Source organism: Cornus florida, unplaced genomic scaffold (assembly GCF_030987335.1).
Source record: "Cornus florida cultivar Cherokee Brave unplaced genomic scaffold, ASM3098733v1 CherokeeBrave_3.0.0_Hap2_Chr06, whole genome shotgun sequence".
In the NCBI taxonomy this organism is placed as follows: Eukaryota; Viridiplantae; Streptophyta; class Magnoliopsida; order Cornales; family Cornaceae; genus Cornus; species Cornus florida.
In genome coordinates, this window is record NW_026775576.1 from 11,559,424 (window position 1) to 11,576,383 (window position 16,960).

The following is a 16,960-nucleotide window of genomic DNA, read 5'->3' on the forward strand; positions in this document are numbered from 1 at the left end:
TTCATACACCTATCTCGTCAAATAAATTTTAACATTTTTCATTATACAATGCAAAAAAGGGAATAATTGATTTGAATTGAATATTCCCAAAATGTGTTTGATGTGGACGTCCCAACATGTCAATATGAATAATCCCAATCTCTAACACTATAACATTCCAACTCTGTTCTAACATTCCTGAACAATGAAATTTATATTTTAACGTATAAATTAATACACATATCTCTTCAAAAAAATATCTAACATTTATAACTACACAAAGTAAAAAAGGAAGAACTAGTTTAAATTGAATAATCCAAAAAAATATATTGAGTGCACATCCCAACGTGTTAATGTAATTAATCCTTATTTCCAAGACTACCACATCCCAACTCTGTTCTGACATGCCTACCCAATGATATATATACAAAATCCCATATTTTACTTTATTTCACTATATGAATTCATATAAGTATTTAGAATCAATAGTTGATTGCAAGTATTATACCCAACTTTTATTAGGGAAAAATAACAGATAGAATATTCAATAGACTCTAAAAATTAAAACTAAAAAATATACCCAATATCAGTCAGTTGTAGAAAATGTGTTGCTTGAAAATCTTTACCAAATTCCTCAACTTTGCCTTCACTTCCAAAGAAGAGAATCAACCAGTCCACAAGTTTAGCTTGTAGTTTGTGAAGAGAAAAAAATGGATCATCTTTACAACATTCCTCAACTTTGTCTTCAGATCCAAATAACTTGTCAACCAGTTCACAAGTTAGACTTGTATTTTGTGACGAGAAAAAAATGGACCACAATATACTATGTGATCACTTTTCTCTTGGGATTGTGGAGAGAGAGAGAGAGAGAGCAACTGAACATTTGAAGGGGAAGAAGATGAAAAAAGGAAACAAATCGCGGGCTTTTGAAAATTGAAATGCATCTCAATTGTTGCCTTTTTTTTTTTAATTATTGTTATTTGGTTGACCCATACATATAGAGTATAAAAGACAATATCCAAATATATATACCATACGCTTTTTACGTTATATATTTTTACTTTATATTTTACTCATTTTTACTACTCATCGGCTCGAACAGATCACTATGGCGCTGGAGACGATTTTGATCCTACATGTAGAACCCTAAAAAAACTTATTGCTTTGTTTGGTTGATAAGAAAGTGTAAGAAAGAAAAAAGTTAATTAAGAATCTCATATTGTATTTTTCAATTTTTTTTTCTCTGAATTTTCAATTGAAAAGAGAGTAAAAACTGTTAATCCGACCCTTGTGCCAAAAAAAAAAAATAAATAACCAATGAGTGTAGAAGACAATGTATAATTTTAAAAGTGACATTGGATTTCAAACCTTGTAGAAGAAATAGGGTTTTTTGTTTTTTAAAAATTCTAAAAAAAAAACACCCGAGTCTTAAACAATGTAAGAAAACTGTGTAACCGGTAAACGACACTTATAGAATATTGAAATTGAGTATATATTATTTATCAAAAAGTGTATATAATAAATACAAATAGAACACACTTTTATAGGATAAAACAGATATATATATATATTTCTTGAATTTCAAATAATAAAATTTACGAATACTTTCCAAAGCAGCTACCAATTATTATGCCATTTACATTTTCTGTGTCAATTTCATTTTTTCCTGTTTGTACTCGAGTGTTTTTTGGATCTCATGTTTATGCCAAAAAAAATCATAAATCTGACCCACAACAATAGAAAAGCATGACACTACAAGGATTGAAACGATGCATTAGCTCTTCTTCCTTGAAAACAAAATCTCCATCGCATAATACAGTTAAGAATAACTTCGAAAACCCATAAAACAAAGGTCCATACTTCTCCAAAGACAGTTGCTCCACAGAATGCTCCATGAATGTGTTTACGGGGTATGATAATCATCATGAAATCAAGGGTTAAAAATGTTTAGCAAAAGCGAGGAAAAGCATCATATGCCAAGGATGGGAAGAAAAACTCAGACCTGAAAAAGAGGACTAAACTCTACTAATTCTGCCATTGACATTGCCGCCATTGCCGTTTTCTACCCATGCTGATCTAAATTTCTATTACCTAATACATATCAGCATTTAAGTATATAAGTCATTTTGGTTGGATCACAACTCATCGTGAACCTCCTTCTCGGAATCTGTCTTATGAACCTCCTCTTCAGAATCTTTGTTGTCATTTGTTGAGCCATCTGAAGCCCATCCTGATTGGTCATTTTGAGAGGAACTCTCTTCAGGAGATGAATTAGAGGTAGTCGCATCATCACCCCCGCTCTCGGTTTTATTCTTTACGGGCTTCTCGACTTTGGGCTTTGGTTTAGGAATTCTATTGATGCTTGCAACCTAGACAAATAAAAATAAATGGAATGAAATAGCGCATCACACATCTGTACAGAATATGCAGATTTCAGTCCTCGTTAATCAAGCAAAGGAACTGCAATAGTACCTTGTCTTGAAGATCAAATACCTTCCCATACACTTCTGCAGAAGTGAATGCCGGTTTGCTGAATCCAGAAGTCCTGTCAAAGAAATCCACTTAGTCAAATTGTTAAATGAGAATTAGAGCCTAAAATATCAAGGACAGGTCAGATAATGGCATAGCAATAAGCATGCAATACTTCTTCTATGAATAAATCAAGGACTCAAGTAGGTAATGCACTACTGACTAACTAAATCCATTGATTTAACAACCTCATCAAAAAAGTCTTGTAGGATAGGCCACGAAAATTCTCTTATTAACTTAATATACATTTAAGAAGTAACTTGGAACAAATGAATGCAGAAATAGACTTAAAGACAATATATTCCTTCGGTCAACGGCCGACTGGAATATTGTATAAACTACATTTTACGAAAACAAGAAAGCCAAAAGGGTATATCGATTTACGTCAGCACTTCTTAAAGAAACGAACTTAGTTTAGACACTAATTATCCGAGAAAACAACTGCATTTGTACAGCCAATAAGAATTGGACTCCTGATTAAAACAAAACTTATAATTGACACTGTTCAAACCAAATTAAATACCTTCTTAAATAAGGCAAGCAATACCTCCTCCAAGAGAAAAAGAGAGAGAAAATAAAGATTAAACAAAGCGCCCACCCAAACACCACCCCCCCCCCCCCCCCCCCCCCCCCCCCCCCCACAACCAATGGTTGGAATATTTTATTAAAAAGTGGGGAAATAATGTACAATTCAAATTAGGGAAAGCATATCTTCACAATACAAGGAAAATGGTATGAAAAGGAAAAAAAACACACTTAACAATACCCCATTTCCAGTAGTAAAAATATCCCAGATCAGAGTGATACTAGACTTAGGCCCTGTTTGATACTGTAGTTCAGCACTTAACACATAACACGGTCAGCGATTTTTTTTTAAAAATAAGCGTGTTTGTTAATTATTTTGGCTACAACTGAAAATATTACATGCCAAAATTTTAAGCCTTATCGCAGAAGACGGTAACTGTTTTAGATTTTAAAATATTTTATTAATGACAATTTTACCCTCAGATCATCAGAATGTCAAGTCCTAACATTTGTTTGTACTCATCCCTAATTACCCTTCTTCTTCATTTTGCATTTCTGTTCCCTCTTTGGTTTCTGATCAATGGATTTTTGTTTTAAGTTTACTCCAATGTCTCAAAATAATATTTAACAAAATTAAAATATGTGGTACTCCTAAGTTTATAATCAACCGTAATACAATGTAACCCCTCTCAAAATTTCACTAACATTATTTTTTTCTTCTCCAACCGCAACCCAACTCTTTCATCAACCCAAGCTACTCAATTCGAACCAACCCAAATACGTTCAAAATTTTAAAACTGAGCTCGAGTTAGAATAGTCGAGTGAAAATTGAATTGACATTGGATTCTACCAAGGTAACATAATTATTGCTAGAGTAAAATTATTTCCTACATACCATCTTTACACACGTTTTGTGTTTTGATTTTGAAATTTTCAAGATCAGTTTTGACATTAATATCCATAGTTAAATTGATATATTTCTTTCGGTGAAATTCATTGTTTTATATATGTGTTTATATTTTATATATAGTATCTTTTATAACAATATTATATGCAAAAGTTATTTCAAGGCAAAAAAGTAATATATACAACTTTCAGTTTTCAGCTTTTGCATTTAACAAATAATCTTAATAAATTCAGCGCTTAAAATTAAGACTTGTATCAAACAAGTTTTCAGATTGATTAATACATTCAACACTTAAAATTTCAGCGCTTAAAATTCAGTACTTGGAAATTTTCAGTGCTTAATTTTCAATTTTATCAAACAGCGCCTTAGACACCATTTAGAACAATAATTAAAGATAGACAAGAAACCTCGAGGACTACAAAGAGAGTCTCTGTTTTTAAAAATTTAGATTAGAAAAGCAAAAACAAGAAACATAAAAAACAAGCAAACAAACATGTAAACAGAAAAAAAAAACCTGTAAAAAATCCAAGGATAAACTTACTTCTTCTGCTCGGCCTCCTTTTCCTCCAACCAATGCTTGATCTTTTCAGCATCACTTCGAACCTAAAAGTCAAAACATTGCTCTTACAGATTTGAGTTTCCCAGTCATAAACATAAACAGACACCAACCCATGTTTTTAAGAACATATTGTAGACAAAAATATATAGAAGTTTAGTCATATGAAAAGGTAAGAATAGCACCTCATCTATTCTGTCTTTTGGGAGCCAAGATTTGTTTGTTTCCCATCCACGTACAATCTGTTGATGTTTAAACATAACAAATTAGCAAATTTAATAGTATCAAAAACAATCCTTCTAGAAGAAAAAGAAAAAAGAAAAAAAGGGAGGGGGGAGAGAGAGAGAGCAAAGCCTTTGACTACAACATTTTAAAAATCTACACCGTCCAAATTGCTTAGAAAGCCATTATAAGTGTGCAACATATTGGGCAAGTTTTCTAAATGACAGGTACTATTTTAAACCTATATATGCACAAAAAAAAAAAAAAAAAAAAAAAAAAAAAAAAAAAGAAAAAAAAAAGAAAAAGTACCTATTTTGACAAAACAGTTTCATAAACTCCAAAAGGTGTCAAGGTGTTCATTTCATGCTGGACCTACTAGCAAGTACTTCTGAGACATGGAGAGCTTGGTTGGTCAAATATTCAATTGAATGACCTATAAGCGCATATAAAGGAAAAGTGACATATAAACTTGGATCACAGTCCACTTGGCGCACCCATCACACAGATGTTGAGAAGGATGCTATTAAGAAGAATGGGAAGTAGTCAATAAGAATTGCTAAAACAAGTTCAGAACCACATCACAAGTATTAAACTTCAAATCAAGGCTGCTACTAGAAATTTTTTGATTTATTTTCTTCAATTAGAGAGATTTAGGTTAATATTACAGAAACGATTTGGAAGTGCAATTTGCAAAGAAATTCTAGGCTTCGAAAAAATAGACGGCTAGAACCAAAGGTTTCAAATAGTAAAGTATTGTTTGATGTTGAGGGAGGGCCTAGACATGGACCAGAGATAAAATAAAGATAAAAAATAAAATAAAATATCTCAATTGGATCTAATCATTGTTATGGAGGCATTTAGTAGATTGATGGGAAGGGCGGAAGAGCTTGGATTTATCCAAGGATTCTCAGTGGGTAGACCTCCCAACCAGTTGACAATCTCTCACTTGCTTTTCGCGGATGACACAATCGTATTTTGTGATGCTAGAGCTGATCAGTTAAGACACTTGAGATGTGTGTTGGCCTGTTTTTATTTTGGGATTAAAGATGAATATTGGGAAGAGTGAGATAGTCCCAATGGGGAGGGTTGAGGAGATTCAGGAGTTTGCGCATCATGGGATGTGGAGTTGGTTCTTTTCCGATTTCGTATTTGGGGCTTCCCTTGGGGGTGTAATCGGGAAGATTATCAGTTTGGGATCCGATGGTAGAAAGATTTGAGAGGCGGCTTGCAGGGTGGAAAAAGCAGTACTTGTCGAAAGGGGGGAGGCTGACGCTTATGAAAAGCTTCGAATTTGCCTACATACTTTCTGTCCCTATTTCCGATGCCCAAGACAGTGATTCAAAGACTTGATGCGATTAAGAGAAATTTTTTACGGGAAGGCATGGGAGATGAGTTCAAATACCACCTAGTTAATTGGGAGAGAGTTTGTACTCCTCTTTTGAAGGGAGGTTTGGGGATCTGTGGGCTGGATGTGTTCAACAAAGCTTTGTTGGTAAATGGTTATGGTGATTTGGGGGCGAGAGGGAAAGATTATGGAGGTGAGATATCTCTCGTCGCTACGGGGAAGGAAATGAATGGTGGTTTTCTAGGGAAGCGAGAGTCCCAGCGGGGTCTTGGAAGCTCATTCTGAAGGGGTGGGATGAGTTCTCCAAACATATCAGGTTCAAAGTTCAAAACGGAAGACACGTCAGATTTTGGGAGGACCGATGGTGCAGGTTCTTTGGTTTCTAGATTTCCTCGCCTTTTCGGGATTTCTGTGAATAAGCATGCTGTAGTTGCTGACTGTTATCGGCTTGATAATGGAAGGGTTACTTGGGATGTGCAATTTCGCAGAGTTTCAAGATTGGGAGATTATGGAGGTTATTGATTTCCTTGCATTGTTGTATTACCAGGTGGTGGAGGGTGTGGGAATGGATGAGATGGTGTGGGAGGCTTCCTCGAGAAGGGTGTCTGAGGTTAGATCTTTTACCGAAATCTAATGGAGACTCCTAACGAACCCTTTCCTTGGAATGCTGTTTGGAGGATGGAAGCCCCTTTGAAGGTGGCTTTCTTTGCATGGACCGCTGCCCTTGGAAGCATTCTCACTTCTGATAACCTCATAAGGAGAGGCCAGGTTGTGGTGAGCTGGTGTTGCATGTATAAGAAGGCGGGGGAGTCTGTGAACCATCTTTTGCTACATTACCCTGTGGTGAGAGATATTTGGGATATGTTCTTGGTTGCTTTTGGATTGGCTTGGGTGTTTCCGGAGTCAACGGTATACCTGCTTGAGGTTTGGAAAGGGTGTATAGTAGAGAGCCAAGTGCGTGATGCTTAGAGGGCCACTCCTCTATGTTTATTGTGGGGGTTATGGAGTGAGAGAAATATGAGATCCTTTGTTGGGGAGGAGTCTCCTATTTGGTCTCTCAAAGACAACATACCGAATTCTTTGTGTTTTTGGGTTAATGGGCAGAATCGTATCTACGGATAGTCTGTTGGATTTTTTGGATAGCTGAAAGTTGTAGTGTCGCGGCTCGCCGCTTGTGTTTTCTTTTGGGATCACTCCCCTTTTAAGCGCCTTTAATGAATTTTTACTTATCAAAAAATAAAATAAAATAAGAAGAGAGAGAGAGAGAGAGAGAGAGAGAGAGAGATGTCTCCATTGTAATGAACAAATGTATAGGTTTGAAGTCTCAAAAGGAAACTACTTCCTGCTTCAATAGCAAATGTAAGGGTGGACCATAAGGATGGAAATTGGACCAAAGAGAGTTTTTTTTTGTGCAATGTTCCCCTAAAGGCTCCACAGAGATGCAATGAGCACTAGCCGACACATGAAACTTGTCCTGCCAAGAAGAAAACCAATGAAGCTCGACATGAGCATCGTGGCCAACTGAAATGAGGCCTACTTAGAAGAATGGGTTCTGGATTTAAGATCAGAACCTGGATTTAAGGATGGGCGTCGACACAACCATAAGGTTGCTCCATTGTGACCTGGAGGTCACGTGTTCGAAACAGATATAGCTTCTCCAAATGTGGAGGTAAGGCTGCGTACATCTACCCTCCCAAGACCCCGCAACATTGGGAGCCTCGCGCACTGCCCTTACTGGAGTTAGGAGTCAACAAAGTAGCATAAAGTCCACTTCCCAACTATACATTATACATAATATAAATCCACACACATACATTTACATGTGAAAATCTCTCAACCCCAAAAATGAATTAAAATAACTGGTGTGAGCTAAAGAGTGAACAATTTGTTAAGACTAATGTAATTGTCAATTGGCTGATATGTAAAGGTATTGCCAGACGCTTTTATCCACTAACAATGTGTCTCATGTAAACGATACACTTCAAACTTTTACTTTTTTCATAGTTTTGCATTCCAAAACACCGAAAAACACCACAATCCTATGATACATGAACTCAGGTACATATATCCATGCAAATGCGTGTCTAGACTCATATAGGACCTCCCCAAACTTTAATGTAAGTGTGATGTTGTGGCCCGAATTTTGGTTCTGGGTAGCGTTGCGACCTGTTTTCAACCCGACGACCCATTGGCAACGCCCCCAAGAAATTGTTTTGACCCATTTTTAGCTTGCAGGTCGTGAACCCTATTAGTACTCTCATGTACCTCGATATACAAAGGCATTTTAGGGTCTGGAGTGGGATATTGAGAGGCCGAAAAATGCAGGAAAGAGAGAGTGTGTGAGAGATAGGGTTTGGGGGCTGAAACTTCTAATCTCCTGTTTTTTGCATCACTAAATCTTTGTGTTCTTTGTGTGGCGTGTTTATTTTTCTATCGTGTGTTTTGTGATTGTTACTTGGTTCGTGATTGTTTGCCAAAACAGTTAGGATACGTGGACTTTAGATCTAAATGTGTCCAAAAGTTAAAATTGGGTATGTAGACTAATCCAGCGCATTTGAATATATTACATGATATTTTAAATTATAATATATGATGTTATTATAATTTCAGTATATATGTCATTTGAATTTAAATTAAACCAATTGTGAACCAGAAAAACACACCAAAAATAAAATTTTGTTTTTATCATGTCTCCATCTTAAAGGTTTATATCTTATACCCATGCGCATGTTGTGTCATATTAACACAAGTCCATGTAATACAACTATAATCCTATATATACTCTCCAAAACAAGTTGGAGACATTCCATTTGCTTTTTCGTTTTCTCACTTTACTTGATTTAGATTAGATCTTACCTAATTTCTTAGTTAATTATATATCTTGAGAGATCACTGTTGAATCTTGTTCGGTATATCTACAAATTCATCAGGAAATTATTCACAGATAAAATATAACGATCATCTAGGAAGTTAAATATTGTAAATTTGACATTTTTGATGGTTATAGGAGTTAATTTTATTTCAATTTTCTAATTTTGTTACACCTTTTTATTTTACAAATTTTATTTCTTTTTTTTATAAATGTTTACTTCTGTCACATTTAACTTCTATTGCACTTAACTTTCATTATGAAATTGTTTCGACATTAAGAATACAATATTATCGAACATGCTTCTCTTGATAATATCATCTTTATGAATTAAAAAATAATAATGAAATTCTGAACTTACGAAAATATGGGATTAAAACAGGAATATTGGTAATATTTTACAGGAGTGGTGCAGTGGAAAAATTACAGATGCAATAGCTATGTCTGCTATGATACATCTGTTACACACTATCTGCGCATCAATTTCACAACTAACCACCAAACGGACCACTCAACTAGCCGAATCAGTAACTTATTTGTCTAGCAGGTCAACCTGGAAGGCAAAAAGTTTTTATGCTAAGCAGAATGGAAAATCCGCACTTTGTGAGGAAATTATGGCCAATATAAAAAGGAAAAAATGTTTAACATATTAAGATAGAGCTAAAAAGCAACATTATTAACTTGCTTAACATTACACCCTATAACCGATCTCAACTCTGACAAGGGTGTCTGAATATTTTACAAAAACTTTAGTCAAGGGTAATTAAGGTAAACCTCAGGGGAGGTAAGAGTAATTTACCCTTTTCTTTATTATTATTATTTTTTATTTTGGGGTAGATAATAAGCAGCAACACACCCCTCCAACTCACGCGCACACATTTTGCCCCAATTAGTACTTGTCCAATGGGTACTTGAACCCTCAAACTCCCGTGTGGGGGAGGTGATACCACTTGAACTAAAGCCTTGATGGCTGTTTTCTATTTCTTAATTTGCTAAGTTATCCAGGTTGCATTGCTGCCCGATATTTTATGTTATTTAATTTTTGAACTGATTAAATTACTGTCTTATTCTATAACAAGTTGCCAAAGTGATAATTACTAATTAAATACTTATTTCAGTTACCATTCCACAGTCGACCTTGATTTCCATCAGTACCAGTATATAGGATATAACCACACACAAGCCTTCAACTAAACTAATATAAATGTGCTTATGAACACGTAAAAGCAAAACCAACCCAAGGATTCCATTCTAAATAAACATAACCACTACGCATCAAAGAGTGATTTCACATTAATCGACCATCTTATTTACCTGTTGCAGCTCACCAAGATATCTTCTAGCATGTTCAGATGCAGCTGGCCGTGCAGTAAGTTCGTTATATCTACATCAAATAGTTGTCTCTAAGAAAAAGGATTTCTAACTTCTGTTTGATAAGAAGGGAAACATTTCTAACTTGCCAAACTAAAGCCTTTGCAAGTTGTAAAAAGAAACCCAGGGAGAGACCTGAAGTATATGGGGTCACCAATAGACTTTAACAAATCTAGTCGTTCTTGGAACTCATTTGCCGAAGCATCTTCACCATCGGTGTACAACCATTCTTGCACCTGAAATTATAATTATCCCAAATTCATTAACAAAATGAGGAAAACATGACCAAGCATATGAGTTGAAAATACTCTCCACCACCCACTCCCCACAAAATTTAAAATAAAATAAAATAAAGCAACAACAACAACAAAAAACAAAAAAAAAAATAAAGCAAAAAACAAATCCCAGCAATAGAAAAATGAAGAGAGACAAAAATGAGGGGGAGGGAGAGAGGAAGAGAGAGATCAAACCTCTTCAAGTTTTTCAATAAAGGATTGACGTTCCTGCTTGGTAGAAATTTTTTCATATTCCTCGAAAGATTCAAGCTGGAAAAGCAATAGAACCATTTAACAAAAGAAAGAAAAGGTTAATAACAAAAGCTACTTCGTATTATCAAATCAATGCAAGAAAGAAATCAGAAATTTCATAAGTAAAGAATAAACAGAAAACTAATACATAGTCAGCATATGAAAAGGAATGATAAAAACAAAAAATAACACCAGAAAAGTAATCGGATCCAGTACCTATCAAGGAAAGAATAAAAAGAGAAAGAAATCAGGTCCTGTAAAATAGCAACACAATGCAATGGACACCTCAAAAGCATAGCAATTAAGACGACAAGATATCAAATTTGATATAAAGATTGCAAGTCTTCTAGAGGATCAACTATTGGACTGAGCTAAGTAATAGTACATGCTTTTACCAAATATTAACAACAATGCAAAAAAAAATTATTACAAAAAAAAAAAACCTTAACATGAGAAATTGCCATTAATATCCATCGTTATTAATAGATCAAAACAATGCAGATAATGTCTAAGAGGACAAGATATAAAAAATGTGAGGCTACATTTATCAAAACATTTCTAACCTTGTCTTTAGTATCATATATGTATCCTTCTAGATTATTTTTCAATTCAGCAGTTCTTCTTCGCTCTGCATCCTTTTTGTCCATTGCTTCCAATTTACTTTTAGCTAGAGCAAGACATTCTTTTGAAAGAGGCATTGCTGGTCCCGCTGCCTTCTCAATAATCTACACATAGCAAATGAGACAAGCGCACAAAACGAGTGCAAAATGCAAATATTAGAAGTGAAAATTGTTTTTAATAAAGTAAAATCCTGTGGTGCATTAGGTTTAAAGGCATTCAGTTAATTTGCACCTTGAGTGGAACCCTAAAAGTCCGCTTTTTCAGCTTTTTTTCAGTAACAACTTCTGTGGTACGTTGGTCATTAACACTGGAATTGGATGTGTTACTAATCCCATCATCTGTATCCACACTGTCATTACCGTCTTCTGAAGTGTTTCTGTTACCAGTTTCAACTGATATGTTAGGGGAAGTAGAAGTTGAGTTCTCCAGAGTCAAATTTCTTTTAGGAACTTCTACCCATTCAGATATTTCAATTACAGCATCTGCTCGATCCAAAGAAAATAGCCCACTTCTACTAAGGGAGAAATGTAGATTGGCCTTGATGGGAGAGGAAAGATTCCGTGCTGAATACCTAGAAAACAGAAGGACACAAGAAAAATCAGCTACAACAGCAGAATAAATATCATCCCATTGAATCATGAAACCAGAACATAGCTCTGCATTAGATAAGAAAGTTGCTAGCACTCACTTTTCACTAGCATCAGCAAGACCAGACACAGCATACTGAGCAAATGTAAGTGAAGGAACAGCAGGTGGTAAAAGGTCTCCACTCTCATATGCAAGTGAGACCTCAAAGTCCTTGTTATGTATTATAGATCTGAACATCTGTTAAAAAAGAAAATTTGATCATGATTAATAGAAAGTAAATTGAAAATACAATTTCTCAAATTTCTATTCTTTTACCATCTGTAACAGCATAGATGTAAATTATAATTTGATTTACCTTACTGGACATTTTTTTCATTCGTTGTACTAGCAATTGTCTTGTGCTTCCATCTTTCAAAAGATCAGCACCATCTATCTCAATCATATATCCATACGGAGAACCATCAATCATCCCCAGCTTGCGATTCAATTTTATTCCATCACTTACATTTGCAGCATGTAATGCCGCACCAAGAACTATAGCTTCATCAGCATCCAAATGTTTGTCCAGATCTTTCCTCCCTAGAAATTCTTGGAGTTTAGCCTGTAAGAGGGGGAAAATCAAGAATTATAACTGGGATAGTGCAAAGATTTAAAGGATAAAAGTTTTACTAACACTTGCATGGTCATTATCAAGACCAAACTTTCATTTGCACTTGCATAATCATGCATCTTAGAACCAATAGTACAATACAGAGAAGTATAATGGCATCCATGACAAGTAAACAGGACAAATATAGATTGCAATATAATTATTATCATAACTTCAAATTTTGTATTTTTAAAGCCAGAATATTTTGCCATGCACTTTAACATCCAAGAAGAATGTAATTAATTTTCATAAAATTCATGACATAGGTCCATTTTGATGTAAAGAAAACATGGTGATTGTAGTAAGTTTATGATAGTATACACATGCAAAAATCTTTCAAGATAAGTTGGTCAAAACCTGCAACTTTGGCACTCGAGTTGTAATTAATTTTCATAAAATTCATGACATAGGTCCATTTTGATGTAAAGAAAACATAGTGATTGTAGTAAGTTTATGATAGTATACACATGCAAAAATCTTTCAAGGTAAGTTGGTCAAAACCTGCAACTTTGGCACTCGAGTGGCACCTCCAATCAACTCCACCGCATGTATGTCATCAAGCTTTAAACCAGAATGCTTAAGTACTTCTTTCAGAGGAATAAGAGCTTTCTCCCACAGATCTTGACAGAGTTCTTCAAACTTCTCGCGAGTTATTGTGCTCCTGGGTAAAAAAATAAGTTCCTGGTGAGCAGGTTAAGCATGACTGGCCATAATTCCCACCGTATAAAATATACGTTAGACGCACAGTTATCAAATAATGTGTGGTTGGGTGTGTAAACAGATGCTTGAATGAGCTTCAGTGGCATTTATCCCGTTAACTCAAGTCATTTTTGTACACGTTCCATATTTATTATTGGATGCCTGTAAGGAGAAGGATATCTTCCTTTTCTTCATATATTTAGAAAAGAATAATAAAAACACATATATTTTAAAAGCAGCTGCTCAGCAATAGTGAAGCACAAAAAAATCGTATCAAAGGCCACAAAGAATGAAGAATACACTTTTAATTTGCCTACCTAAAGTCACGATCATCATAAAGAGATTCAACCGAAATTGGAGCCATTGTGTTTGCACTTAGAATTTCTTTTGTACGCTTAACCTGTTTCTTCAATTTCGCCATCGCTTTGGGAGACGTCCTTACATCAATCCCATTTCCAACTTGTTTGTTGAACTCATCTGCAAAGTACTCCACTAACCTTAATTCCATGTTTTGACCGCCAAGCTCAGGGTCCCATCTAACATCCTTAACCTGCAACGAACTCTTTACGAATTGAGTAGCATGACAAATAACACTAACCTATACAAAATACTTTAACAAACGAATACACATGACATGATGGCTCACACAAGATATTGTGTAATGAATGAAAACAATGATAACAAAACATGCCTTAAAAAGGGTTCATATGTTTCAATCAACATCAGGCATACTTGCATATCAAATTACAGATTCATTCAGTTATCATTATCCTCGGTACTTAAGCTGAACCCATAATTTTTTTTATATTCTATACATCAAGTCATAAGTCATAAGTCATAGCAAGAAGGTTTCCATAAAGTGCAGCATGAAGCTATACATCAAATCATAACAAGAAGGTTTCATAAAGTGCAGCATCATAGCATTTTATAGTATAGACAGAAACCCCATTTGGAGAGGAAAATTACCTGAAATTGGTTAACAGAGACTGTCTTTCCATACTCCTTCACATTATACGCAGAGAAATACACGAGAGCAGCATAAGTGCTACTCGCACCCATATCATAGAAGACAACGTGCCTCGACCCATTTGAGAAATCCTTATCGATTCCATACTGAAGGGCGGCACCGGAATGCTCATGAAGAAGCGAAAGCACATTAAGCCCCGCCAGCTGAGCCGCCTGAATCAACGCTTTTCTCTCCGCCTGCCCGAAGTAGGGAGGCACTGTAATCACCGCGTCCTTGATCGGAACCTTCGAATGCGACTCCGCCAATTTCAAAGCATAACTCAACAACATCGCCGCCAATTCCTCCGGCGAATAAACGGTAGGACCACCACCATCACCACCGTCATCGTCGATTACCTTGAAACCCGCGACACCTCTCGAATCTTCCACAATTTCAAACGGTAAATACATGGAATCAAGGAATTTTTTGACATGACTATAGGGTTTGCCGATGAAATCTCGAACATGAGAATAAACTTTTTGGGGATATCGAGCAACGAGCCCAGCCGCTTCTTCGCCGATCAGCCGATTGCCGCCATGGAATGCGACCAATGCAGGGGACTTCCGCTTCGACATCTCGTTAATGGCGACAGAGATTGGGCTCTGCCCCGGTTTCAAATTCACGACGGCCACTTTCAGCCATTCTGAACCCAGATCTATGCTCAACACGGCTGATTCCGAAGGATTTGGAATAAGAAAAAGGAAGAGGGATAAGAGTAACCCTACCCGTAACAATAAGATTGTTGACATTCTTTTCAAATTCACGAACGTTGGAAAGAAACTGAATCAATCCTATACCCAACCTATGGTACCAACCAACCTACAGCTTCTTCTCAATAGAATAATCATCTATGATTCCAACTTTAGAAAGCAGGGTTTTACTAGCTAGAATTTAAGATTGTATGTGCGTGTGTGTTTGTAATATATATATATGTGTGTGTGTGTGTGTTTATGTATAGAGAGAGAAAGTGGAGGAATGGAAGTTGTGTGACTGGAAGAAAGAAAATAACGTCAGATTTTGAGCTCTAGAATGATTTTCCCGAGAAAATTCGCCGGGGTAAGGAAAGTCACTAGAGCGAGAGTTTTCAATACTGTGGAAAGAACAAATACATTTATAGCGAACTGAACTGAGACGCGACAGACTAACTGACCGCGTGGCGTGGGAAGTCTAGAGAATGTTTTACCATTAATATGACGCCATGTGGAAGAAGTTACACGTGGTCGTTTCTGAAACGCCCGATGTGTTGTTTTCGCGGTTGTCGTAGATCTGGGTACGTAGACTTTTGGACTGCGAACTTTCTGGTCGTCCACCTTCGGCCCATTTGGTTGCTTCTAACGGGATCACGTTGGGTTGGTAAAATAAAGGAATCAAATTCGTCTCCGGCGCAATAGTAAATCTGTTGCAGCCGGTGCACAGCAGATGAACAGTAAAATCAATGAACAGTAAAAAGCGTATGGTATATATGATACGTATGGACCCACCAAATAACAAGAAAAAGGGGTAAAACTTGAGTTGCATTTCAATTTTAAAAAGGCCCGCCATTTTTTTTCATATTTTGATCGTCTTCGCCTGAAATGTTTAGTTGCTTTCTATCTCTCCCTCGCTCTCTCTCTCTCCACAATCCAATAGAAAAGTGATCACAGAGTATATTGTGATTCATTTTTTTCTCATCACAAAATAGAAGGCTAACTTGTGAACTGGTTGAGGGGGTTCGTTTGGATCTGAAGGCAAAGTTGAGGAATATTGTAAAGATAGATCCATTTTTTTCTCTTCATAAAGTAGAAGCTAAACTTGTGGACTTGTTGATTCTCTTCTTTGGAAGTGAAGGCAAAGTTGAGGAATTTGGTAAAGACTTTAAAGCAACTCATTCTCTACAACTGACTGATATTGGGTATGTTTTTTACTTATAATTTTTGGAGTCTATTCAATGATCTATTTGTTATTTTTTCCTAATAAAAGTTGAATATAATATTTGCGATCGACTATTAATTCTAAATACTTGTATGAATTGATACAGTGAAATAAAGTAAAATATGGGATTTTGTATATATATATCATTAGGTAGGCATGTTAGAACATAGTTGGAACGTTGAAGTATTGAAAATAGGGATTGATTAGATTAAGACGTTGGGGTGTGCACTTAATATACTTTTTTGGATTATTCAGTTTAAATTAGTTCTTCCTTTTTTGTTTTGTATAGTTATAAATATTAGATTTTTTTTTAAGAGATACGTGTATCAATTTATATGTTGAAATATAAATTTCATTGCTCGGCATGTTAGAACAGAGTTGGGATGTTGTAGTGTTAGAGATTGGGATTATCCATATTGACATGTTGGGACGTGCACTTGAAACACATTTTGGGAATATGCAATTCAAATCAATTATTGCCTTTTTTTTGCATTGTATAATGAAAAATGTTATAATTTATTTGAAGAGATAGGTGTATGAATTCCTATGTTGATATGAATTTAAAATAAAAAAATAAAAAAATTGATTTTGTATATATTTCATTGCTCAGGCATGTTAGGATATAGTTGGGATCTGGTAATCTTAGAGATAGTGAT

General features: G+C 35.6%; 1 protein-coding gene across 1 annotated transcript; it reads right to left on the bottom strand.

The window, feature by feature from the left end:
- Positions 1-1,726: 1,726 nt before the first annotated feature.
- On the bottom strand, positions 1,727-15,514 carry LOC132311103 (heat shock 70 kDa protein 17). The gene is made up of 14 exons (XM_059808832.1): positions 14,354-15,514; positions 13,705-13,937; positions 13,190-13,349; positions 12,395-12,640; positions 12,140-12,276; positions 11,683-12,022; positions 11,394-11,555; positions 10,774-10,848; positions 10,439-10,539; positions 10,247-10,316; positions 4,682-4,738; positions 4,482-4,543; positions 2,452-2,524; positions 1,727-2,348 (listed from the first exon to the last, which is right to left on the bottom strand). The coding sequence occupies exons 1-14, from the start codon at positions 15,140-15,142 to the stop codon at positions 2,115-2,117; spliced, it is 2,739 nt and encodes a 912-aa protein (XP_059664815.1). The 5' UTR covers positions 15,143-15,514; the 3' UTR covers positions 1,727-2,114.
- Positions 15,515-16,960: the final 1,446 nt, after the last annotated feature.